We start from the raw sequence: 26238 nt of genomic DNA on the forward strand, positions 1-26238 counted from the left end.
CAACTGGAAACAAGGAGTTCAGCACTTCTCCAAATTTTACAATAGGTATTCAGATTAAGCTGTCAAACAAAAAGCCCAAATACAATTGCAACCCTTCAGAAATTCTACATCCAGTAACAAGAAGGCTTTTACGAGCCTTTGGTGTTCTGGGAAACTCCATACTAAAGAACACACAAACATTTAACCATTTGCAACATCAGTATTTTGTAGAAAAATTAAGGCTGCACTCATTTCTTCTCCTAGTCCTTTTGAAAGTGACTTATGATAGCTTTCTCCAGCTCTAACTATATATTGGTAATCTTTTGCTCACACCTTTTTATAGCAATTTTGGATTACAGTTTCTACAGTAAATGCCATTGAAAACAAGTGCACAACACCACAGTAGCAAAGAAGCTGGTAAAAAACAAGAAAGTTGTCTTCACCCAAGATGTAAGATCATTATGTCATAAAGACCATTTTATGGCAGTTAAGCTGTACAAAGCACTTCTTACTGTATCTACTCACATTGAGAACAACTTCATGCATACGTTCTTCCGAACAGACAAAAATAACAAAATCTCAAGTATTTCTTAAAGCAACAGTACAAATCAAGAGGCATTTACCCAGTCTTACAAATGTGCAGAATCACTTAGCCCAAAAGGAAACTTTCAGTCAAAGCTTATTAACTTAGCTTCTGTGCTCAGTAGATGTTGATTTTCTTAATGACAAAGCAATATTAAACAAATAATTTCCTTATAAGGAAAAATGTTTAATATTTTACTTTGCAGCTCACAAACACTTCCCTACATACCAATAACAATGATTTTCAATCATCTCTCATTCACCATCCAGCACAATGAGTTTAAACCACAGGCTCTTCTCCCTTCTGTTATATACGTTTGCATATGTGTTATGAAAAACATATTTATCATAGGATACCTGTCTACAGAAATAAACAAAATACAAAACCTACAATAACCATGATTTATTAGCTATGGTGTTTAAAAGTAAACTGGGTAAGTAAAAGGTCTACAAAGTTTACCACTGTATTTACATAAAAAGATACTTACATGGACTAACATCTCTGTATCTGTTTCGATTTCTGTTTTCTGGATATTTTGCAACTCTGTGAGGGTAGTCACTGGATTTATGCCGAATTTCCTTTAAAAGACAAAAAACGCAAGTCACTTATAGCCAGCAAGGTGATTAAGGTTAGTGTTATACACACCCTATTTTAAGACTTTCAAACTTATTAATTAATGCAGGTTATTAGTAATTAACATTTTTAAACTGACCTTCACTACAGCTAGTGGTATTTTCATGCAGACAATGTGTGTCTCATTCATGGCCAAGCTGTTGCCATTTAGATCTTCCCACACTTGGCTAACACCACCAAACTAACATAAATGCAGTTTGGTAAGGAACTTACGTAGCAGGATCAAAGGCAGGGAAAAACCCCAGATATTTATTATGTTTGCAGTTTACCTCAGACGTCACATTACCTCCCACAGTAATAAGAGACTCGGACAGACAGAACTAATAGCAGTCAGTACACTGCTAGCTCCTTTACACCAACCAGCAGCATAAATGCCCACAAAGGCACCTAGTTAATGATTTTATGGCTGCTGTTAACAGCCGTAAGATTATTCTTGGTGGTTTGACAGTTCAACCCAGATAGCTGTAGTTAAACATGACCCAGTAGTATGAAGGAACAATTCTAAACTCAAAATATCAATGTGATATCACAGCCTGCTTCTTCACAGGCATCAATACAAACCTTCCATTCCAATAATCTGCACTTAGAAGATACTCTAACATACTCGTTTACACACTATTTTAAAGAGTATGCTATACTGTTCATGTACTCTGAATGTTCAGATTTTACTCTTTTGCCTCTGAGTGTATCTTTTCCAGAACTTCACTAATATATACAGTTTTACTTTATGTAGACAACTGAAAACACAGCTAAAAAGCTATTGACAAGCAGCCTCCAACAAACTGAACTATTCCCTCTACATCTCTGCAATGACGCCACTCAGCAGGCATGTTGTACAATACAGAATTAACAATATTTTGCTTTGATTTCACCTTTTGCTACATGTGAACATTATGTCCCAAAGAGCATTTAAAGCTCTCTTTATAACCAAGCATTCTTTGGTCTTTTTCTATCTTTCCACTATCTTCTTTGTCTTCTCAAACTTCATAAATAGCCTATATATTCCCAGACAATTAACACAGCCAAAAAAGACTCTGGTGGCAATTTAACATACGTAAGGAAGCTCCATTTTGTAGTATCTGGTGTATGACATTACTTAAGTGCAGCGCGAACCTGTAAAGAAACTGAACCACAATGTGGAACAGCAACTGTCAAGCACCAATGCTCTACATATTTGTACAAAAATATCTTATCTTTTAAACAATCAGGGTTTTTGTTTTGATACAGCACACTGGAATTCGTCTTCTTCTCTAGTTTATGTGGCTTACAAGCTTTGGGAGCAGCCATGTGCTCACTGAATAAATGTATCTGTGAGGCATTCACAACTGAGTTTCCATGAAATGTAAATTATGTATTACTCCATAACTGGATACGACAGACTTTTTTTTTTTAAAAAAAAGCACTGGCATCCTCTGTGCACAGAAACAGACCTGTAATTTGGTCAAAAACAATAAAACAGCTAGAAACACTACTACAGTGATGGGAGGGGGGGGGGGGCTTGCTAAAAGTATTAAACCTAAGGAAGCTTAATGACTAGTTCTAAAATCAGGTTTTCCCATGTATGATTCAGCCATCACAAACTGGAGAAACAAACCAGATGCTAGATCTAACATAAGGTATATTATACAAGAAAAACTTGCATTGGAAAAGGAAAAAGTAAAAAATCAGTATCATTTATTCAGTTATTAACTCAGATTGGATAAGAGCTCTGGCAGTCAATATAAATAATCCAAGCTTCACAGGATTCTACCACAAGTCTTGGCAAATTCATGGAACTGAAGAGTAAAAATAACAACTGGTCCCAGCAAGAAATAAAAAAACCCTAATACCCAACTTTTTTCTCCTTCAGAGAAACGTAATATTCTCAGGACAAACATGTTATGTTTCTTATACAACACTATAATAGAAAAATACCTTCGGAAACAAAAACTCAGTGTGAAAACACGTATCAGCAATTCAGAGTATTTTCTACAAGTGTGTACTATTTAAAACCATCACTTGCTACTTCTGTGCTTTAAAGCAGATTTGTATTCTCTGGTTTTAACAAAAACCAAACGTGTTAAGTACCCTGAAAAAATCCTGAGTCTGCAAAATCTACAAAATCAGGGAAACAAAAGATTCTAACACAAAGAACCTTATTAAAAATATTTTATGGCATAGCTGTAGTAAAATTAGGAAATTCACACACAAATTTTAACAGAGCTTAATTTTCTCTTCAGTTTACTTCTCCAAGAACATCTAAGCAACATCAAAATTACTTGGGAAAGCTAATTTGCTCAGTCTGGATATACCACATGTAAAGTGTGTGTACTTTTTTACCTCATAAAAATACCAGTTGCAGAAATCTTCCCTTAAACTGTGCTAAGATAACGAGGTAAAAGCATATTTCTGTTATTCCTTGTTAAATTCAAACGACAGCTCAGTTCCATAATACATGCGTAAAGACAGCGTATTCGAAATACATGTAGAGCGGGGGGAGGGGGGGAGTATTAACAGAAAAAGCACAACTTAAGTTAGTAAAGAGAACTTTAATTTGGGGTTCTTTTTCCTCATTTGTGAAAGGGCACTGTAAAATACATACCGGCTCAAATAACTGTTCTAGTACTGTAAGCTTAAACATAAAGTCAGCGTTATGGACCCGAACCAAAGACTACTGCTGCAAGCTAGCGAGCCCGCTGTTCCTAGAGCACGCGGGGCAGCAGGCGCTTCCCGGCGGCGGCCACGCGCCGGGCAGGTGCGGGCGGCGGGAACGGCGCGCGCCGAGGCCGAACGGGCGCCTGCGGAGCCGCTGCGCTGCGGCCTCAGCGCCAGAGCCGCGAACCCGGGGCGACGGCGAGCCTCGGCCGCACCGGTACCACCAGGTACCGCTTCCCGCTCCACCTGGAGACCGCGGGGGAAACACCCTCGCCGGGATCTGACCGGGCCGCCCCGCCAAGCCCTCAGCGCCTCAGCCGCCACCGCGCCCCGCCACCAGCGCCCGGCCGAAGCGCCCGAGCCCCGGGCCCGCGCAGACGCAATGCGCCGGCAGCCCCCCGCCGCCCGGCAGCGCGCCGCACAGCGCCTGCGCGCCACCCCCCCACCCCCGCTACCCGCCCGGGGCGGAGCAGCGGCCGCCCCCGGGAGCATGCGCAGCGCCCGCCCGCAGTTTCGCTGCGTGCACCTGAAGGCGAGCCGTGGCCCAGCGACTTCCGCTCCCCGCCGAGGCGGCGCGCGCCGGCAGCGGGCGCTGACAACGCGGTGCCCGCTCCCCGCCCTTCCCCCAGCCCCCCTGCCGGGGCGGCGCCGGGGAGACCCCCCTGGCTCACCAGATAACGCGCCTGCCAGTCGTTAGTGGCGTCTATCTCCTGGAACTCCTGCTCGATGGTAGCGGACATGGCGGCGGCCAGAGCGAGAGCCTGTCCGGGGGCCGGCACGCTCCCGGCCCCGCGCGCGCTGCCCACCGCACGGGAGCGCCGAGCGCGCTCCGCCCTGCCGCCGCTGCCGCGCGCGCACATACGCTCGCAACGGGTCCCGCGGGCGCCCGTGCCGGGCGCATGCGCGCGCCGCGGCCCCGCCCACTGAGCGTTGGCCAGACCACGCCCGCGGGGAGGCGGGAAGCACCTGGGGTGACGTCACGGGGCGGGGGGGCCAGGCAGAGGGCGCGGGGGCCGCACGCAGGTAGCCGAGGGTCCCTGCCGGGCCGAGGGTCCCTGCCGGACCGGGGCCGGCTTCGGGCGTGGGGCCGCGAGCAGCCGCCTGCCGCCCCGGTGTCACTGCAAGGGTAGGGCCCGGGCGGGCCGCAGCCGGTGGATGGGCGCTCCGGCCCGGCCCGGCTCAGCGGGGACGGTCCGGGCCCCGCTGCCTGCACGTACGAGAACCGGTGCGTGTCGGACAGGCAAACCGCGGCCGGGCCTGCCGTCTCCATGGCGGAAACGCGGCGGGGCGGCGCGCAGCGGCCCCCTGCGATCGCTTCCAGAAGCAAGCCCCTAGGAGACCGCCTCGCGAACGGCGGGCGACACCGGAGGTCACGCAGGGTTTGGCGAGGGCAGCGTTGCTCAAGCTGCGGGGAACCCGCGGTGCAGCTCCGCGTGACCGAGGCGCGCTTGTCGCCCCGCAGCTGCCTTCGCACCAAGGCGCGGGCGGCCACGGCCCTGGCTGCGGACGGGACAGCGGCTTAGCGCCGCGCGGTCTCACTCTGCACCGCAAGGGGGAAGAGCTTAAAGCGCCGGGCTCCCCCCTCACCCCCCAGTGGCAGCGCTGCCGCTGCCCCAGCCGCCCCCTCTCCCAGGCTGCCCGTCCTGGACCTGCTCCGCCCCCCCCCCGCCGCCTCACGAACGGGGCGGTCTCACGGGAACGCCTTAATTGCCCGCCGCCGCGCCCGGGCGGTCCCGGGCCCCCGCTGCCCCGCTCCGCTCTGCCGTCCCCTGGCGGTCAGCCTTGGCCGCGGCGCCTGCCGTCTGCGCTGCGGTGGCCGGGCCGCACCGGGCCCCCCCCGAGCGCCGCGCCCCGGGCTCGCACACGGTGCGGGGGCTGAGCGTGGCCGCCGCAGCCCGCGCGAAAACCGGCTGCGCGGTGCTGCACGGTGCCGCGGCGCCCTGCGCACTGTCACGCCGCAGTCCCTAGCAGCAGCCGAGGCGCGACGCCGGGCCTCGGGTGATTTTTGGGAACGGCTTCAGGCGTGAGGTGAGGAGGGAAGGTCGGCAGAGCGAGGCGCTTGCTCCGCCATTAACGTGCTGGTGGCGGTCAGTGCGCTGCTGCTGAGGCGCCGTGCCGGCCGCCGTTAGAGCAATGCAGCGCGAAGGGCACCTGGGCGGCCAGGGGTGGTGCCTGGCTTGAGCCTTGCCCACCTCACACCTAAAGGCCACCAGCTGCACGCTGGAGAAATGTGGCCTCAGTGCTCAGTGAGCAGAGTTCACACTCCCCGCCGTCGTGCGGTTTTATAGCTACAAAAAGGCAACAAGGCTTGTTCAGCGTGGTGCAAGAAATGTTTATGTGGTAACACAGGTAAGGCAAATATTTTTGGAACAAACTTCTGGCTTTGACATCCAAATACCTGTCATCGGCTGTTGCGTTTCCTTCCTGTCTGCAGACTGCAGCGCAGTAGAGCGCTCCAAGAATGTGCTCCCGTAATGAAAGCTGGTATCTTGTACACCAGGGGACTGCATGATGCACGTCTGAAGCATGGCTGATGGGACAGCATGCATCGGTAACTTCACAGCATGTTTTTCCAGGTAGCTCAAGGAAATGTTGCGTAAGATTTTCTTGAACTGTGGGTTCAACCTTTGAAATCAATATAGGGACTAGCTTTCCTGGATTTTTCTGCTTGCACAGGCCAGTTCTACAGATGTTCTCTAGTTAATCAGTGTGCTACATGAGATTAGTTATGAAATAAGTAAATAAGACATTTGTGAATTATGTTTATGACTAAGCGCAGAGCAGAATCTAAGTATCCATCCTCAAGATAGTAGGTCTGCTTGAATTCATGTTTCAATGAACAGAAAGTGTTCTTAACCTCAGAAAACTGATCTTGCACAATCTGGGTGTAGGAAAGTAAATAGATACATAGAAACTCTCTGCCAAATAACAAATTTAAATAAATTAAAACATACAACTTCACTGATTTTACTCTTCAATAGGCTTTTCTCTAGTTACAAACTGGCTGACTTACCTGTATTTGTAACATTTGTTATTACTGCCTTTTTTATCCCTCGCTGGAACTATTTGTAGGTCAGAGACATTGTGATGCCCATGAAGCCATCCAACGTGGATCGCATCTAAATGAGGCCCAGTCACTGTCCTGTTGGTCCAGAGAACAGAGAATGATGCTGCCCAGTGGCATGTCAGTTTCTCTTTATTCTGGTGCAAAGGCCAGGGAAGACCTGGAGGTTGCTAGTTGTGCAGTGTGACAAGATCTTGTGCTTGAATTCAGGGACAGCTCTATCAGCTAAGGAGCGCCCCATGTTTATCAACTGAGTGACCTATTGAGACATCAGTGTGTTTTAAGAAGCATGTAGGAGAAGTAGTAGTTTCGCTATATATACACAGGAATGTGTATTCTGCTCTTCTAATTAGCAGCTGTCATGCATATGAGAAGCTTGTTCTTGTCATTGCTTGTGATATTTGGGGATGTAGTTCATATTGGCAAAGCAATGGAATTGTGTTATCAGGAGAGGGAGTTTTATGGTAGCAGCTCTGTTTAGTATCTGTAACACAAATCAGTGCCTAGAGACAGCTCATGGAAAACTAAAATAAGTGTTCATTAATTGTGATTTACAGATGGCTTAGAAGAGCAGTAACTGGTAAATCAGGGGGTTCTGGAGAAATTGCCATTGTTTACTTTTTAGTTATATTTTACTGCAAATACGCTGAAAATGTTGTACCAGTTCCCAGGGTTTTGGGAATTGAGCCCAGGATAGGCCCAGGGCTACAGTTATAATGGTCTATGAAGGAAAACTGTATATACAACATAAACCAAGTACACTCATTAGAAAACTTTATTTATTCTGTTGCCAATAGTATATTCCAGTTCCGTATTAGCTGTGTAGCCAAACCCAGATGAACTACTACATAAACTCTTAAACCCTTGAGATAGCATGAGACATCAGCAAAGCAGGATAATGGAGTTGCTGGAATGTGTGGTATATTGTCAGTCTTTTCCGTCTTAGTATAAACACAAGGAAGTAGTTATTGCAATGTTTTCTTATTAAAAAATGGAGTAGTGCATTCAGATCTGGGGCTCCCATCATAAGAAGGACATGGACCTGTTGGAGCGAGCCCAGAGGAGGGACACAAAGATGATCAGAGGTCTGGAGCACCTCTCCTGTGAAGACAGGCTGAGGGAGTTGGGGTTGTTCAGCCTGGAGGAGAGAAGGCTCTGGGGAGACCTTATAGTGGCCTCCCAGTACCTGAAGGGGGCCTACAACAAAGCTGGAGAGGGACTTCTTACAGGGGCACGTAGTGACAGGACAAGAGGTAACGGCTTTAAGCTGTAAGAAGACAGACTTAGATTAGGCATTAGGAAGACATTCTTTGCTGTGAGGGTGGTGAGGCACTGGGCCAGGTTTCCCAGAGAAGCCGTGGATGCCCCATCCCTGGAAGTGTTCAAGGCCAGCCTGTATGGGGCTTTGAGAAACCTGGTGTAGTGGAAGGTGTCCCTGCCCATGGCAGGGGGCTTGGAACTAGATGATATGTAGGGTCCTTTCTAGCCTAAACCATTCTATGATTCTATGAAAATATCTGATAATTTGAGAAGCCCCATTTGCTGTGCTGACCCAACAGTCACCCCAGGGCAGTTGGTATCTACAGCAGTTCTGTTCTCAAAATTAGTTTTGGTGCCCTTGCTCATCTGAATGAAAAAGACCAATCAACTTAACTTTATATGTTTTTTGTCCAGCAACGTTGGCCAAACAATTAACTTTAGTACCAGTCTGGAATGGACTAACTGCTTGTTCTGCCATGTGTACATTTTTTGGGTCATTCACTGGAATTACTTAAGTATCATTTATTGGAAATGATCTGTTTTGTGCTGGTTTTCTGGGAACCATTTTGGATATTGGTAGATGAAGAACAAATTCTTCCCTGTGGTGGTTTTATTCACAAATACGCTCCACATCAATCTTAGCTGTTAAGAAAGAAAGCTGGAATGTGCTTAAGCTTGCCACGATGTGAAAGGTTCAGAACATATCATTCCTAATTTAAGTCTTGTAGCCCCAAGCCTAAAGGAGAAGAGGATCCTCCCTTTCCCCATGCACTGGATAGGACTGGAAACCCAGAAAGTCTGGCCACTCTTCTGGCACCTGATAGGGAGCAGGAGAAGCTGAATGAAAGGGTCCAATGGTCAGGTCTGTGCATTTACAGTGGAATCCTCCTATTTCAGACTTTTAGGGATTGCATTCCTTGTTCAAGTGAACATTAAAATTCCTGTTACTGAAAGTAGGTGCCAGTGCAAATACCTGTCCTCAGCTGTATTATTGATGTCCTCCCCCTGCCCAAAACTGTATTTTGGCGTACAAAAAAGGGAAAAAACCCCCACCAAATTTTAAACGATGCCTAGCAAAATACAAACCCTTGTAGCAGCAACTGTAGCAGAATCTCAAAGGGCCCTAACAGGTTTGCATTCAGCTAAGGGAGTCCGTCACATCAATCATAGGTCCACAACAGTGGGATTCTAGTGTCCAATGTCTGTTAAAAAATGGCTATGTAGTAAAAGTGATGGAACTACAGAAGCTGTAATTATGTTTTGAAGAGAAGGACGGCTGTGCCCAGACTAAATGATTGCCCAAACTGTAGTTTGGAGTTCTGGGTAAAAGAAATTCCTGGCCAAGGAAGAAAGGAAAGATTAAGGTCTATTAAGGAAGTCTGGTTTATAGCCCAGAGATCTGTGCCAGTCTGCACAGCACTGGACTCCTACGGTGAAGCTGAAATAATTGTGGAGCGTGAAAAGAAAACCGCAATGGGCAGAAGTGCTGTCGTGAGTGAATGGACACTAGCTAGCAGAAAAGGGAGCCAGCCAGGATGTCTGATGGGTAGAACAACTTTAGTCTCTGCTGTGGCTTTGTGAAGCAGCACTTCCAGCAACCTAAGCTGGGGTGTGCAGTCAGCCACAAAACCTAATGCCTATGAGTCAATGCAGGGGGTGTGGGGTATGGCTACAGGAAGAGAAGAGCCAGTTGCCAAGAGAAAGATAACTCCAAGTTATTATTTTTGTTGCTTGTAGAGAGGATCTTGCTTGCTGGGGACTGTTTGTATATGTTACTTGATTTTCTGTCCTTTTTTCCTTTTCACACCTAGCCACAGTGACATTAAAATCATAGCTTTCAAGTAAGCAAGTAAAATTGAGTGAGTGTCCAGAGTGGCTTTGGTTTGATATCATTCAATGGCCCTGGTTAGAAGGTCATTTTTTACTAGAAACTCCATCTATGGAAACTGCTTATAGCTGACACAAAGTTTTCACATTAAGTGTTTACTGAGACTTGCATTTGATTGAAGATCGCTGGTTTATTAGAGTTTAAAATTGTTTTCCTCGCAGTTGGAGTAGAGCTGTTCCATGCTTAGACCGTTTCTAATCTCACAGTTATTGTTTCAAAGAATCACTTTACATTACTATATAATGGTTAAAGAGGTGTCTAAACTGCAGTTCTGGAAACACCTTTAAGCTGGCTGGCTGGCGAGTCTTCAATTCACATTCTGTCATAATTTTGAAATCATGTTATCATGATCTTGTAACTTGTCTATAGCACAGATTCTGTGTTTTAGTGGCTTCCATGCTTGTATTGTAAGTATTTTCATCTGCATTCAAGCTTATCTTCCAAATTACAAAATGAAGGGCATTCTCTGAATTACAGCTGAAAAGGTTGCAATGTACGACTCATGCCACTGTTATTTGCTAGGAGAGTATCAGTAAATGTTACAAATTACTGTTCTCCATTTTATGTTCCAGTTTTTCTTTGGGTTTCCCAGCATCTGAACAAGGCAATTATGCCTATTTTCGTGGGTGTAAAAATCCTCAAATTGTGTTTGCCTTCCCCCCATCCCCAAACAGTTTGAAATAAAGTAATAAAAGTCTTTTTGGCAATGTAAGTTATGATTGTAATCCATTTTGTAATTTATGTTTCTGCATTAGACAACCTGAAGTGCCAATAACAGGAAAGGGTTTTTTTTTACTACTAGCTGTAATAATGATTTAAAAAACCTTATTGTTACCAGCTTCACAGAAACTTAAATTTACCATGTGTTGGTGAGCCTTCAACATGCATTACAATAATTATGTCTGTCTTTTCTGTGCTAGAAGAGGTAGATCTGTGCAAGATTTGTGATATCTGTGCCTGGTTTTAAGTTGACATTAATATATCTGATTTCATATAATTTCCCGTATAAGCTCATCCTATTGAGGTAATCAGCAGCCCTGTAGGAGCCACATTCTCTGAGTCACTGTTTTGATGGCAGAGTTCCATGAATGTGTGGCTAGTTTTGTCTGCTGAGATGTCCTTTGGAATGTTACGTAGGGCAAGGTGTTCACAATTGTGTCACTATGTAAAGTCATTGAATCTTGTAAGGACCATGAAACACTAGGTAAGAATTTGCACAGCTACATTTACTTGGCAAGGCAGGATTGCAATAACCGATGCACCTCTCTTTTTGCCCTCAAAGTAAATCGGAAAGCAAGGAGGAAAACAGATTTTGCCTGTAGGTGGCAGAGCCATGAAGAAATTATAATTTTTCAGGCAGTATGATTTCCTAACAAAGCAAATTAATAGTGCATGTAAAATTTATCTTCCCTTCTATTCTTTGATAATGTCTCTCACAAAAATGGCTTTGAAACTAATCTACTAAAATAAGGAGTCTTAAAAAAATCTGTTTTGCATAACAAATATATTCATTTCTCAATATATGCTGTGTTTTCTTTGGTCCAGACATTTAAAACCTCTAATTCGTACCCTTATGGCATATGAAATGCTGCAACTGCTAAACCAATTTGTTTGTTTTCTCAAAGAAAATAAAAACTGAGTGTAATGTACTGAAAGAAGGATCCATAACACAAGTTTTGCAATTGGAATGCTGTCAAGGTCTTTAACGTCTTATTTTAGCCAGTGGAACAGTTCCAGCAGCTCAGGTCATGACACTACCACTTACTGGAATTAACAACCTGGGGAGGAAAGCACCCTTGTACAGAACGTGTCCAGTATCAGAATGGGTGTGTGACATTCTCTGGATCTTTTGAATTTTAGATCTTTTTTCCTACTATCTCACTGTATGCCAAGAGACATCACTAGTCATCAAAGGATATTGTTTTCTTTTTTTAAAAACTTTATGGTACTTTTCAAACAGACCACTGCAGCTTCTTTACTGGCAGCCAGTAGTACCCTTGAAGTACACTGGAGGTGATCTGTCACAAAGAAAACGGTCCTAGTACACAATTTTCTTTACTTTGGCATCCTTTTATGTCAGAAATGTCTTCATTGTGTGTTAGATCACTCAGAGTCAGATTCTTCTCAAGATTTCAGTGTAAAATAATGTAATTGCTAACACAGATTTGCAGTAATAGAGCAACACTACAGAGAGATAAAAAGCCAAAGTATGTTATTGAGATTGTATTTGTCAAGAAATATCCCCCAGGGTCACTTTAACATCTCAGCTAGCTTCTAGTTCCCATTCTCTTACACTAATTTTGGAAGCTCTCTTCACTTGAAACTGATTTTCTTTGTCCAAGATGGCTGTTTTCTTCTTAACAGCCCTCTCATAAGCACTACCTAGGGAAGACAGGATGCAGAGGAAAAGCAAAGGGGTTTTTTAATGTGTTTAAGCAAGACCACCTTAGTTTTGGCCTTTGGTTTTCTTGATTAAGAGAATATTTAGTTGAGTCTGGTGATTAAATTATTGAAAGTGATTCTGTGAGGAGGAGATTAAGATATATGACTTCCATAAGCCCCTATTTATATACACTAACAAGTTGTTACATTAACATTTATATTGCAATCAGTATGCCCCTGATTTCCTATTGCTTCTCAACACATTGATAATACCTTATAGATAATGTATTCAGAAGTTATAGATATGCAATCTGATTTCTAGATTCAGAATGTATTTTGGCTGGTGAATACCATGTAAGGAATAAATACCACAGCAGCAATTGTGAAATGAGAAGTCGGAAGCATTCTTTGTGAAACCGCCGCACATACACTCTTGGTTCTAGGGGTTTTCTCTGGGCAACGTTACAAATCCTGTGATTCAGTAGTTCTTGGTCCCATAAAAAGGAATAAGGATAATTCTCAGTTAATTTCCAGTTTCAGCAACCTTGGAAAGTAGGATGAGGCAGATAGCTGAAGGAGGTAACTGCATTAGCTATTACAGCTAAATCTGCTGTCAAATACGCATCAACAGTGTGCACCATTAATATAGAATTTACACATATCTGCCACAGTAATTGGAATAAATCCTGAGTATCTTTGGAAAGGAGGTTCCAATGAAGGAATGCCATGATTCTGTTTTTAAAACATAAATATATATGCCTTTCAGGGTGACAGTAAAACTTCCTTTTACCTTTCACTTTCCTGAGAGAGGAAGTAGTTGGGAGGGCCTTGTTTACACAGAGGAATGACTCATTAATAGGTTCAATAATGAATTAGATCAGTGAAATCTATGCTGCAAGTTATACACCCCCCACCCCCCCACATTGCTCTAAATGGAAACTTACCCGCACAGCATTTTATACAATTGTTTTATAATGTGAGTTGCATATATGTATACTTTTAAATCTACCAAGTGTTACCAGATGTGATGGAAATTAAATTAGCTAGAATTACCAAGTACTGATTTATATTTTTCTCGATAATTTAAAAATACATCTATAAAAAATAGGGCAGATACTTTTAATAATCATGCAGATAAATGCATGATTAACTCTTTGAAGTTTACCTCTTTCAACATTAGAATATAGCGCTATTGGGGGGAAAATGAAATAATTTTTTGTTTGGCTAATCTGTGTAATTCAAGAGACAGTGGATAAGTAATCCCCATGCACAGAACGTTTCTGTGCAACATTTCATGCATGTGTTTATACTCTGTGCGTAATACTTGTGTATATAAATATCATCTGTTTCTGCCATCCTCCCATAGAGCACTGCAACGTGCTGTGTATGCTCTTTGTATTTCAGATGTCTGAAGGACATAGGCTCAAAAGTTAATGCTTAGTACTTGGTGACAGTACATCAGCCACTCAGCAAAGAGGCACAAATCTGAAATAGTTATATTTCAGTTTGCTCAAAAGCAGATATTTTTTGTGAAATGTTGAATAAGTTGTGTTAGTAGAAATAATGTCTAATAGACATTGTTTTCTCCACAAAATGGCATGCGACTTACCTTGGGCAGGAAGCAACAGCTGGTAATTAGCACTCACCTGACCTTTGCTGAAAGGAGTACTCACTGTTGAGCAGTTGCTAATAAGCTTCCACAATGGAGCTGTGTGTGACTGTTCAAAGTGCCATTAATCCTAAGCCACCATGTGAACATGCCTTAAAATACTCTGTGCTCTTTTCAGTGTTCATACTGCGGGTGGGCTTTTAGCTTTGGACTGTGTTTGTTTTGACATGTGTCTGGAGTTTTCAGTTTAAGTATCTGTCACAGCACAAACATCCCTTATTCCTGTAAGGCCAACTAAACATGCTAGTTAGTACAAGTCTGTAGAAAGGAGATTTAACAATATGCAGACCTGATTCTTGTCTTGTGACAGTGAAGTTTAGAAATAATTTCATTGAAAATACGTTAACATAAACTATGACCATACAGTTTACACAATATCAAAACTCTGTGAATTCTTTGCTGAATCTAATGATGGGTCCCTTGGGTAATGTGTCCTCACAGCAATTCCTGTTGGAAATTTCTCCTTGTTATGATTCTGATCTAACTGTACCTCTGGGTTGAGATCTGTGATGAATAAAGTGGTTGGTGATGAGTATAAAATCACCATACGGTTTCTCTTCGAAGGGAGTGCACTCTTACAGCTGACTGTGAGGCAGTGTTTTTGTTAGTGGGAATTTCATGGCAGGGGAAAAGCCTTAAGTGAGCACAAAAAAACATTTTCAAAATTTCCAGTGAATGGGAAATTAGCTTATGTAGTCATGTATCTCCTGGAAATTCAAGTATGCTTCTCCTGGAACCTTGTCTGGGATGTCATTGTGTGTTCTTAATCCAGATGTTTCAAATGCTTTGGGAACAATGAACTATTATTATTGTCAGAATAAATTAATCATCTTTGCTCTTAGAAATGTCAGAGGGAGGAGTATGTAGCAGACATCTAGGGAACCTTCGGTGTTTGCTCTACTGGAGTTGGAAACCTTCCTAGACAGATATGTTTAGCTTCTTCTAATGGTGGTCAAAATAGAAAATTACTCCAGCATTGTGCGTTTAACATTTGCTGATATATACTATCAGGACTACGTTGCTGGACTGTTTCTTAGTTAACTCCATCTTGTTATGTCTCACAATGATCTAGAGGCTATACATAACGTACATAACATGGCATTCATAAATAGGTGATTCCAAATCTATTACGTAGTCTACCCATACACCATGTGGAAATTTGAAATCTGAGAGAGAGACAGGGTCTGTTCTACATGAGAAGAGATGAAAGTGTCTTTTCACAGTTTGAAACCCTTGGGTATGCCCTTTCACATTACCCTTTCAACAGGGTTCCTTGAAGTCTGAGGTGGTCTGTAAGTACAGCCACTTGCCCTAGCTGGGATTCCTGTTAGTCCTGGAGCATGTAATAGATCGTGATTTCTTAAGCACACACTTTCAGATACATGAAAATGGCCCCAAGGATTATTCTTTCGCTGGCAGTCAGAAGTATAAGGCTGTTTTTAGGATAGGCCCTGTGTTTGTTAAACTACTGCCCTTGTAGATGCAGAAATATATTAATGCCTTTGTACAGGCGCTTAAATATTTTTTTTTTAAATGAGTGATCCTGTTGGGTGTGGGGAATATGTGGTTTTCCTAAATCATTAATTTCAAAAGCTCTTTAACCTATTATACCTAATAGCGTTTTAATGAAGCTTGTTTGTTACACTTCCTGACAACAGAAGTTTTGATTATGTAACAAGAGAAATGAGCAAGTTACTTCCATACCTATTACTGCAACGATAACATTGTATTGTTGTCATCTTTCCAACTGTATTGTACCACCTCAGCTGCACTATGAATTCAGATTTTTACCAAATGTTCATGTATTATGCCTTAATAAAAGAATGTATTCTTCTTTTTCCAAATAATAATAAAAAAATCCTCAAAGACATTTATTTCTATGGACAGGCAATGCTGAAGTCTCCATTTTAACTTTAGAGTCTTTCTTTTATGTAAATAGATAACAGCAGGGCCAGCTGCAGGTATAGGCAATGTAGGCAGGTTGTCTATGGATGCAGATGTTCAGGGTGGCAAAATGGTCCCAATAAAGAGCAGCCAAGCTCCGCTCTTTCCTCTGCCAAGGCCTTTCTCCTGTGGAGAGGAAGACCACACGTTTGAACTGTTCATGCTACACGAACAACTGATTTCTACATCCTGCTGGCAAACTCTCCAGGCCTGAGTAATTTATACTTTTATACTGTATGTATACATGTTATACTGTATTTATAGGCGTTTTATACTCCCTCTCAGAGTCAGTATGCACCAGAGGCAGTAGCAAACCTGGCTCTTCTGACTCAGTCCTGTCTCTGCCCTTCCCCGTTACAGGAGCAGCTGAGCCCCGGCAGCAGTGCAGATGTAAATGATGACTTTGCTGCTTGAGAGATAAGGAGTGTGGGCAATGAGAGGCACAACCTCCTGAATCTAGAGACTGAAGGTATGGGATCCAGTGATGGATGAAGAGGGCCTCTTCGTTCTCCTCCTAGTCAGCCAAAACCCCACTTAGTCTTCTCAGCCTGTCTCCACAGTGGCTATCTCTGTACCTCCCTCTTTCCTCCACGCTTTTCACAGAATCATAGAATCATTTAGGTTGACAAAGACCTTTAAGACTGTCAAGTCCAACCATTAACTCAGGACTGCCAAGTCCACCACTAAACCACGTCCCTAAGTGCTGCATCTACACATTTCTTAAATGCTTCTAGGGATAGTGACTCCACCACCTCCCTGGGCAGCCTGTTCCAATGCTTGGCCACTCTTTCAGTGAAGAAAGTTTTCTTAATATCAGATCTAAACCTCCCCTGGTGCAACTTGAGGCCTTTCCCCCTTGTCCTGTCACTTGTTATCTGGGAGAAGAGACCTACTTTGCTGCCCTTCTCTGGACACACTCCCGCACCTCAACATCCCTCTTGAAGGGAGGGGCCCAAAACTGAACCCAGCATTCGAGGTGCAGCCTCACCAGTGCTGAGTACAGGGGGACAATCACAGCAGGACAAACCCTGGTCCTGCTGGCCACACTGTTTCTGATACAAGCGAGGATGCTGTGACACGTGCGTACACTGCTGGCTCACATTCAGCCAGCTGCCAACCAGCACCCCCAGGTCCTTTTCCACCAAGCAGCTTTCCAGCCACTCTGCCCCAAGCCATTGTGTGGGGTTGTTATGACCCAAGTTCTTTGTGCACCTCCACCTTCCACAACCCCGTCTTCTTTTTATACAGACTCTGAATAGTACTGCTGCAAAATTCAACTTTTCCTGTAGATGGAGAAGCTTTGAGTCACCGTCAGTAACCAACCACTTAAATAAGATCTTTCAATCTATTAAGCAGATCACATCAAATTGTACACTCACTTCAAAAACGTGAGAAAGAAAAACTCCATTTAAAGGAAAAAATAATTTAAAGATACACCTACAGTAAATGAAATGAAGTCACATTTGGGGTGGGTGGCATCGTGTGTCTGGCATCAAATCGTACCCTGTGAGAAACCACCCTGTGTAACATGGTCCAGCCCTGCTTTCCCTGCCCCACTGCAGCTGCGCCCCTGCCTCCACCTCCTCGGAGCAGGAGGGTTGCCATCTGCAGCCTCTCCATCCCACAGGCCAGAGGCTGAGGAGGAAAGGCTGTAAGATTTGCTCCTTCCCTCAGCGGCACCTCTCTTCCCCCTTGTGAGTAGACTGCTGAAGGAAATGGGAGTTGTCTCATGTGTGGGGTTCCTGAAGGAGTGGACTCTAGAAGGCAGAAGGGTGATCACTGGAGACAGAAGTGCATGTTGCAGGGTCCTCCATCAGGAGGGGGACAGATGAGACAGTTCAGTGCTGTGCGGCAGCTTTTGACATGCAAAGGGGCAGGCTCCAGGCCATAGGAAGGGCAGGTCATCTGGGGAGAGTAAAAATTGGTGGGGTGAGGTCCTGCTTCAAACACAGTTCACCAAATCCTGTCTGAGCCCACTGTCCAAATGACTAAATATTACTGTGGTATCTGGTGGTGCTGTGAAACCTTTTTTTAAGGTGGTGAAAGCTACGTGTTACCACCCGCAAGTAAAGGCGTTAAAGGCTTCCTTAGCTTATAAACAAGCATGAACAGCCATTCTGTAAGGAACATCTTTAATATTGCATTCAGTAGTCTGCAGAAATGGTTTAACTGTCAACATTGTAATCGATTTATACGTCTTTTTCCACTTCTGCTGTTTCTTTCCATACACACCAAAACAGACAGAGGAAAGCCACTGCTGCCGAGTTTAGACTTTTTGTCTGTTTTTACTGTGAAAACTCTCAGGGACAGCTATTTTCCATTTTTACTCCTACAAGCTCTGTTTCTATTTCCCAACTTTAGGTCACTAGTTTAAAGATAGCTCTGATGTAGTTACACAATCTGAGACCAAGCTTCATATTCATCTGTTAGGAAGCTGTTAGTATTCCCTTCCTAGCTGTCAGTTATGTTGCTTGTCAGTCATGTTGCTTGTCAGTCTGTCATTCAGATTTTCTCTGATATTTCTTTGCACGTTCATATGACTGAGAATAGTTTTCCATCCATAAGCCACTTACTTGCATAACATCACTCCAGTTCCCCTTTAACTCATCTTTTACGTGCTGCCAAAGCTATACTTGATTATGACGGGCTGTTTTGCTCGAATGGCATTTCTTGGATTAATCAATTACTATTTTGCTTACTTCATCTTCCTATAGTCTTTTTTTTACATTATGTGGTAAAATGTAGTTCTATGGAGTTGGAGCATATCTTTTTCTTGCCTCTTTCTAATAGCCCTTTTATAGGTAAACTAAGTTTTAATTTCAGTTTGGGGCATTCTATTAATTTCCTAGCAAAACAAATATTAACATGTTGTAAGTGGAACACTAACTGCAGCAGCAACGAAGCAGGGTGACACGTAAAGAAAAGGTCACTCCTCTGTTTTCTTTAATTGCCTGTAGGAGTTTTACTCTCAGTTTACTCATGTAAAGACTTGGGGACTTTATTTACCCTCCTTTATGCCCATGAAACCTAATTTTGCTACTAATTTCTTTCCATGGTCTGCCACTCATGCCTGGTAAGTGGTCCTTTTAATTTGACTTACCCGTCATAGCAATAATTGCTGGTATTCTTTTTCCTAGACAAGAATTCATCCTGTGTCTGAAACATCCACCGTTAGATTTCTAGTTCGTACGACACAGTATGTTACACCTACAAGACCACTTGCTGGCAGCATGCCTAACATTTTCAAACTTTCTAATCGTTAAGCTTCAAGATTCTCAAAGTTAAGCAGCCTACTTAATGACTAGATTTACTAGATTTTTTTTTCTGAATCTAATTGTTTGATAATACCACTCTGTATTTCTAATCCAGGAATCTCAAAAGAAGAGATATTATTTTACTGCCTATCCAATATTATACATTGTTTTGAATCCAGTTTTTAAGTTAAGGAAAACATCGTAGAGAGAAGTGTGCAACTTTCACAGTGTCAGGCAGGTCTCCCCTGTCAACAATAATATTTTTCAATAGTTACCAGGAATGGAACCTGGAAATGTTCTGTAAACTGCTTTAGCATGATAATCCATGATTGTCCGTTACAGATCAGCTTCTAGTACAGACAGGACTGAAGCATACGATAGAGGTAGCCATATGAACCAGGCTTCCTCACCCTCTGTCCTATGCCAATATAAACAACCTTAATGCATACAGTTCTTGATTTACTCTCCTTTGGGCCGGCCTTTGTATCTTCTAAAATCTCCCCCTACAGGCAAGAGCATCTTTTACTTGAAGAAGGTCAAAAGGGAAAAAGGAAAGTACCGACTGTATTTTCTTTAAATCCAAGGCAATATCAGCTATAGCCACTTTGAATGAGGGTTTCTCCACCAATGCTAATACAGTTACGCTGAACTTCCAGCAGAAGTAAATTAAGTTATGTGTATTTATCCAGTCAATTTGAGAACAAAATTGCCCTACTATGTCAAAAGTGAAAAACTAACCTTATTATAGATACTTCTCTTTCTTCTCCTATGCTGTGTTCAATTATGTTCAATTTAATTTAATCTAGAGATAATACTGAGCCCAAATGTTAAAAAAAATGTATCAAGATTGCCATAATTCAGTATGGTCTTCCTCTGCACATGATCCAGAAAATAGTAAGGTTAAAATACAACTGTCTTTTCCACCTCATGCACACCATCACCACGAACTGAATGTCTTTACTGTTCAGCTCCAAGAGTAAGAGGAAAACACTGAGGTTAGCTAATCATTGAATTCTAATTCATGGCTCAGTAACTGGAAGCTGCACATTTCCTGGGGTTTCCAGTGAGTTCAAGCATGCTTCCCGTTATCTTCCTACACAGCACAGTGTTCTGGTTACCATCAGTAATGAATGATGCTGATGCCCTCCTGACCGTGGCCATGGTGGCTTGGATCATCCTATCATGCTCCAACTTCACTACCCTCTGGATACTGTGGAGTGCAGCAGGGAGCTGCAGCACTTTGCAGCACTCGGTGACTTGCTTCCTAGATTTGTTAGCACCGTTCAAAGGGGAATGTCTTGCTAGGCAGTAATCTTGAATTCATTCTTAATTTCATCTAAATTAAGATAAAAAGAAATTAAAATATTTATTCCTAAGATTAGAAATAGGCAACAGAATAAGAAGGGTTTGTTAGACCTAAGTGAGGAAGTAAAACATTTAAACTGCACAGCTATTCACATTATTTCTATCTGATTTACCATACTACCCTAGATGTCAAGTCTTCTGTGGTTCCAGACACCTTACGCTCATGTTAGAGCATTGGAAAATCGCTTTTTTGATGTTAGCTTTTATAGCAAATTTCTTTTATAGCATTTGAAATCTTCCTGAAGAGATCCAGAGAGATTTGATCTTATTCAACTGATCTTATTTTACTTTTAATCCAGGATATAGTCTGGCCATTTAAAAGAATTTAAATTAGCATTATTTCATTTCCCAGAAGATGCAGATGCCTCTTAGTTAGACCGGATGCCACCCACTCCACTTGATTGTCTATTTAATGACTGCTTGCCTTAACAAAGGGTGTATCTTGTGCCCTCATCCCTTCACTAATTTTGATGTTTCACTATGAAGCATTTCCTCTATTGAACCTTAGTTCTGTGTCAGTCTTTCCACTAACAAAAACCAGCTGATACAAATGTCTGTGTGAGGTAAATGTATTTATCTCATTCCTGGGTATTGACTGAAATCAGACACAATGGTAAATTAACATTCTGCGATGACAGTTCCCCATGTTTCCTGGATTTTTTTTAAGTAAGTGAGGATTATTGACCCAGTTTCTAAATAAATCTAAACTGAATTACCTGCATTGAATCTAGAGACTGAGGACAGGGGTAGATTATATTTAAATGATGAAAAAAATTGTGTATGTGTATATGTATTAAAAAAAAAAAAAGGTTTTTTTTGCTTAGTGACCAAACTAGAATGTAAGAAAAAAAGCTTAGTCTTGATTTGAAGTGTATGGGTTTTGTTGTCTTGTCAAAGGCAATAAACATTTTAGGTCAAACAAAAATGAGCATTTGTGACATTTAAATATTTATATATTATTCAAATGAAACAGACTGATGCCAATTATTTGTGAATCCGACAATTCTGCCCAGCTCCAACTATACTGGTATTACTGGCTGAAGAAGTATTTAAGAAATAAATAAAATTTAAGCAGGTGAAAAATATGAATTCACTAGTTGTAATATACTTAGAGTGTTGATGTCACTGAAGCTGGGAATAAGAAAACTCCGTAACACCAACGTATCACTGAGAAGCAGGCATTCCTTTATTGCAGTGCTGGATGCATGGGGGATTGTTCCACCTAACATGCATGCTGTACGTTACATCTAGGCAAGATTATAGAGACCATACACATGTTTATGCATTACATTTCTTGGAAAAATCATACATACTCATTCAATAAGCAGTGTTATGTTAATTAAGTATTGCGCATGCTCCTTACATGTACTAGAGTCTCTAGGGAGTCTCAAAGAATAGTCGACCCTATAGTTACAGCTGACCGAGCACCAAACCTGTTTGCTTCCCTTATATGGCCTGTCCATGTTTGTTTCATAAGTTTCCTATACAAGTCTCCTCAGTGACCCTCATTTTTAGACGACTCTTTTCCTCTTGGCATGAAATTACGCAACTAAGGGTGGTTAGCACTTTTTCCATAGTGATTGTTCTGAAACAAACAATAATACTTGGTAACATTGACAAAATCATTACATTACTAAAAATTGCAAAAGAGCAGGTTTTTAACAGCTGAATCACTGACTCAAAAAAAAAAAAGAAATTTTAAAATAAATATAATCAAGGGTTTACAGTAAAAGACATTTCCCAAAAATAGCTAACAAAATCAAGCATCAGAGGAACTGCCATGAACTAAAAAAAAATTAAAACAGCTTTTAATGTTTTTATTAGGTACTGTCTCTCCAGCTATTTGAATTAAGCAGCAAATGAAATTTCAAAGTACAAATATCTCTAATCATGCTGAAAGAAGATTAAAAAAATAAAATCTTACTCCTTATCAGTCCAAATAAATGCATGAATATTTATGTTGAGGTTTTTTGTTTGTTTTATTCTTACCTATGAGTGTTTTCCTTCTAGCAAGAAAAAAATAATACCTCTCCAATTACAGTGCTGGAACTATCAGGAACAATCAAGTTTGCTTGCTTCTCATATTGCGTTACTTAAATTTTATCCATTATTTAGAAAATAGTGAAATTTCGACCTCCAAAGTGATTGCGTGTGATTGCAGCATGTGTGGGTGTGGGTGTACACATACGTGTATGACCATGGCCCTACAGTCCAAAGTGAGGTTCCCTCTAGGAGAGGAATTGTGCAATACCATCTTCCAAAACAAGAAAATGTTTCCTCCTTCCTCTCATTAGCTCCTCATTTTTTAAAATGCTTTACAAATTTTCTGTATTATTTACAATCTCCGAACCAAATTCTCCACTGATATAAATAGGTAAAACTTAGATGTCTTAACGATCTTGACAACTATTTGCAAATTCTTCTCTTCAACTCAAATCCCATGTTCTTCATTAACATTTAGCTATAGTATTTTTAAAAAATTACCATTTTTAACCTACCAACTTATATAAGAATGTAAAACCAGCTGGTATTTTTTCTTTTAAATCCTTCCACATTTTCCATTCTCTGTAATTGAAAACATTTTTGTCATACTCCCTGTACTTGGGTAACAAAATATTTTTCAACATGTTAGCTTCTCCTTACCCAGTATCATTAAAATAACAAAATCCTAGCATCTTAAAGCCATAGTGTCCCTTCAAGTCTAAGTTTGTTGTCATTTATCCCAACCTATTATCATTAATCTACTGTCATTCCTTATTACATTTGAGTACAGCACACCTAGTCTTCAGATGAGGTCTACTAATGAAACACATGCATTAGTTTGTTAAATGCTTGCATATTAAGTATGCTTGCAAATTATGCAGAACACAGTGAAGTGATCTCTGTGGCGTATAACAGCAGCTCCATCAGTTGCTATGGAATGTAGTTTACAGTTTGTAAAAATAAACGCATTAAACGTCAAACCCAAACTGCCAGGCTTACTCCACAAGCAGTTAATGGTTTCTTTATAATTCTGTTAAGTATTTGGACATTCCATAACAAAACCTCTTCACCAAGCGGACAGAATTTGACTCCCTATTGCCATGACCAAACATGATAATTTTAAATGAGGTGAGAATCAAAAGTCCTTTTTCAAATGGTAAAAGTAATCTCCTGATAAAGCTGGAGATACAAAAAATGTTCTAGAAAAGGTCTGAATTGGACATGAATCAAGAGAATTTGATATGTCTGATTTCAGGAAACTTTAGATTTTATTCTCTTCCTTAATCACTTAATATATGATCTGGAAACTGCATCGTAGCTATAGGGCAGTGAAGGTGTCCTAATGACTTGAGTAGTTTTGAAACTGAAATAAAGCACAGTTAAATACAAGCGTGTTTGCTGTCACTTATTACCAGCATCATAATTTCATTATTTGTCTCTTAAATCTACTAATTGCATTATTACTATTTGGATTGTAGCAAATTAATTATTATTTTTCCTTTGTCAGTATTTATCAGCCATTGTAATTAGCTTCAGAATAGCTAGTAAATACCATGGCTTACAGATGAAACATGCCTTAAAAACAAGACAATGGACAAAACTTGTGCTCAATGACATGATGAATGAACGGTATTTAAAAAATATTAGCACCGAGAGCTGCGTGATCTGGTGTGCAAGCTGATACCGCAGGATACAAACTAGAAGAAAGGGCTTCTGCTACTGAGGGACTCCCTGGAAGTTGGTATTTCAGTGGCGAGAGTATTGAGCCCTCAAGAGCTCGGCTGCTTTGGTTAATTTGTTCGGTGCAGCCTTGTGACTACACACTAGTCGTTAGTGGTCTACAGTTCCCACCCAGACCTCAGTCACTTGTGATGTGTTTTCTACCTCGTGCAAGTCTCTGTTCTGCTTCATCTGCTTCACCGTCTGTGATGCTAGCCAGTACCTACCATGCCTCACTCGGCGTTTCCAGCTGGACTGTGCATTCCTTCACTGTCTGCGTTGTATATCACTTGCTTCACCCTCCCTACAAACCTTCCAAATTTAACCCCTACACATCTGTCCTCGAGGAGCAGGTCTCAATCTTTTGCACCACAGTATTCTTGACAGAATTGTTTACTTCGAAGAAGAAAAAAATGTAGAAATCTATAATGGAAACCAAGAAAATTTTAAAAACAGAGGATGTTAATTAATCCTTGCAAATAGTTAACAAGACATGGCCTTGGGAGAAGGAGTAGACATCATAAATAGGTCAAGCTAAGCTCAAGGAGAACCAAATAGTTAATGAGACCAAACAGAAAATTACTTCAACTATGTGTGAGCTACCCTGATTAGCATACTAAAAGATCCACCCTCGAGCAAAGAGAGCCCCCCGCTAAGCCCCTCTGCAAGGAACGTGAGCGGTGGAAAAAAAAAAGAACCCACAACCCCAAACCACTGTACCTTTAAATGGAGCGAGGCTCGTCAGAGCCAATGATAATTGTGAATAAATGTAATTGTAAACAATTGTTCAAAGCGTATAAAATGCTTCACGATGCGTTAAGGGATGTGCTGGCGTTGTGGATTACCGCTGAGCGCCCATCTCCGTGCAGACAGGCAAGAGACGAACGTCCCTGTGTGGATCGGCTCTTCCACACGCGGGGACTTCACCCAGATCTGGGGTGACTTCACCCAGATCTGGGGTGACAGCTTCAGGGCTCATCTGACGGTACTCGTTAGTACGGTCAATCGTAAACTGTAAGTCAATGATGTAAGTACTACGCTGCCGTGTTGGCAGTTTCCTCTGCCCGCTTATTGATTTGCATCATTACAGCGAGCTCCAACGCTGCAGGTAAGGTGAGGTAACTGCGCCCAGCCCCCACGGCGCCTGCTCGGCGCGGGAGATGGCGACGGCCCCGGCGGCAAGAGACGGGAAGGCGGAAACGGCAGCAGCGCCCCTCAGGCCCAAAGCGCTCCGGAGGACAGGGGCGAAGGGGGGACAGCGGTAACACAAGGCAACCGCGATCACCCGGGTGGGCTACGTGGCTGCGGAGAGTGCCTGCGGGCCGGGCCAGCCGCAGCGCCGCGCGGAGGCGGCAGCGGGGCCGTGAGGCGGCGGCGCACTGCAGCGCGCGCGGGCCCGCCCAGCCCGGCCCCCGCGGCAGCGCGAGCCTGTCGCTTGCCGCCCCCTGCTGGCGCGTAGCGGCCCCGCCAGCCGCCCGGCGCCCACACCGCGGCAACCGGGCGTTTCGCGTACGCCTTTACAGGGGCAGGTAGCAAAAAACCCTTCGCAGGGCCCAGCCGTAACGAAGGCGGCAGAAAGGTGTCACCTCAGAGGCGACGCAGGCCGGGAGAAGCCGCCCGGCCAGGGCACCCCGGCTCTCGGAGCTGCCGGGGCCTCTGTGCCTCCCCACGGCAGCCCGCGCCCCGCCGTTACCTGCGGAGGAATTAACGCCCCGACGCACGCGAGCGAGCGCTCACGCGGCGCTGGGCCGCTTTGCTGCCTGGCGCGCCAGACTCGCCGTTTGAAGCCGCGCCGGCCGGCTCGACAGCCCGCCCCGACGCTGCCCCCGGGGCGGAGCGGCCGGCGGGGGAGGCTCCCGGCGGCGGCGGGCAGAAGGGCGC

The 26238-nt window shown here is 43.1% G+C and overlaps 1 protein-coding gene and 2 long non-coding RNA genes across 3 annotated transcripts in view; 1 reads left to right on the forward strand and 2 right to left on the reverse strand.

Annotated features, from left to right (window-relative positions):
- The window catches only part of PTPN2 (protein tyrosine phosphatase non-receptor type 2), a 33595-nt gene extending 28904 nt beyond the window's left edge, over positions 1–4691 (reverse strand). The window contains exons 1-2 of the mRNA XM_037379337.1: positions 4501–4691; positions 1050–1140 (exon numbers count right to left, since the gene is read on the reverse strand). Of these exons, the coding sequence (XP_037235234.1) occupies positions 1050–1140; positions 4501–4689 (280 nt within the window). The 5' untranslated portion in view covers positions 4690–4691. The remainder of the gene's footprint in view (positions 1–1049; positions 1141–4500) is intronic.
- Positions 4692–5871: 1180 nt separating this feature from the next.
- Positions 5872–23190, forward strand: LOC119145016. The gene is made up of 3 exons (XR_005103274.1): positions 5872–6405; positions 16397–16505; positions 20392–23190. It is a non-coding gene; the product is annotated as an uncharacterized LOC119145016 (long non-coding RNA).
- On the reverse strand, positions 18152–26164 carry LOC119145015. The gene is made up of 2 exons (XR_005103273.1): positions 25078–26164; positions 18152–20626 (listed from the first exon to the last, which is right to left on the reverse strand). It is a non-coding gene; the product is annotated as an uncharacterized LOC119145015 (long non-coding RNA).
- Positions 26165–26238: the final 74 nt, after the last annotated feature.

This window comes from Falco rusticolus, chromosome 3 (genome assembly GCF_015220075.1).
Source record: "Falco rusticolus isolate bFalRus1 chromosome 3, bFalRus1.pri, whole genome shotgun sequence".
Lineage (NCBI taxonomy): Eukaryota > Metazoa > Chordata > Aves > Falconiformes > Falconidae > Falco > Falco rusticolus.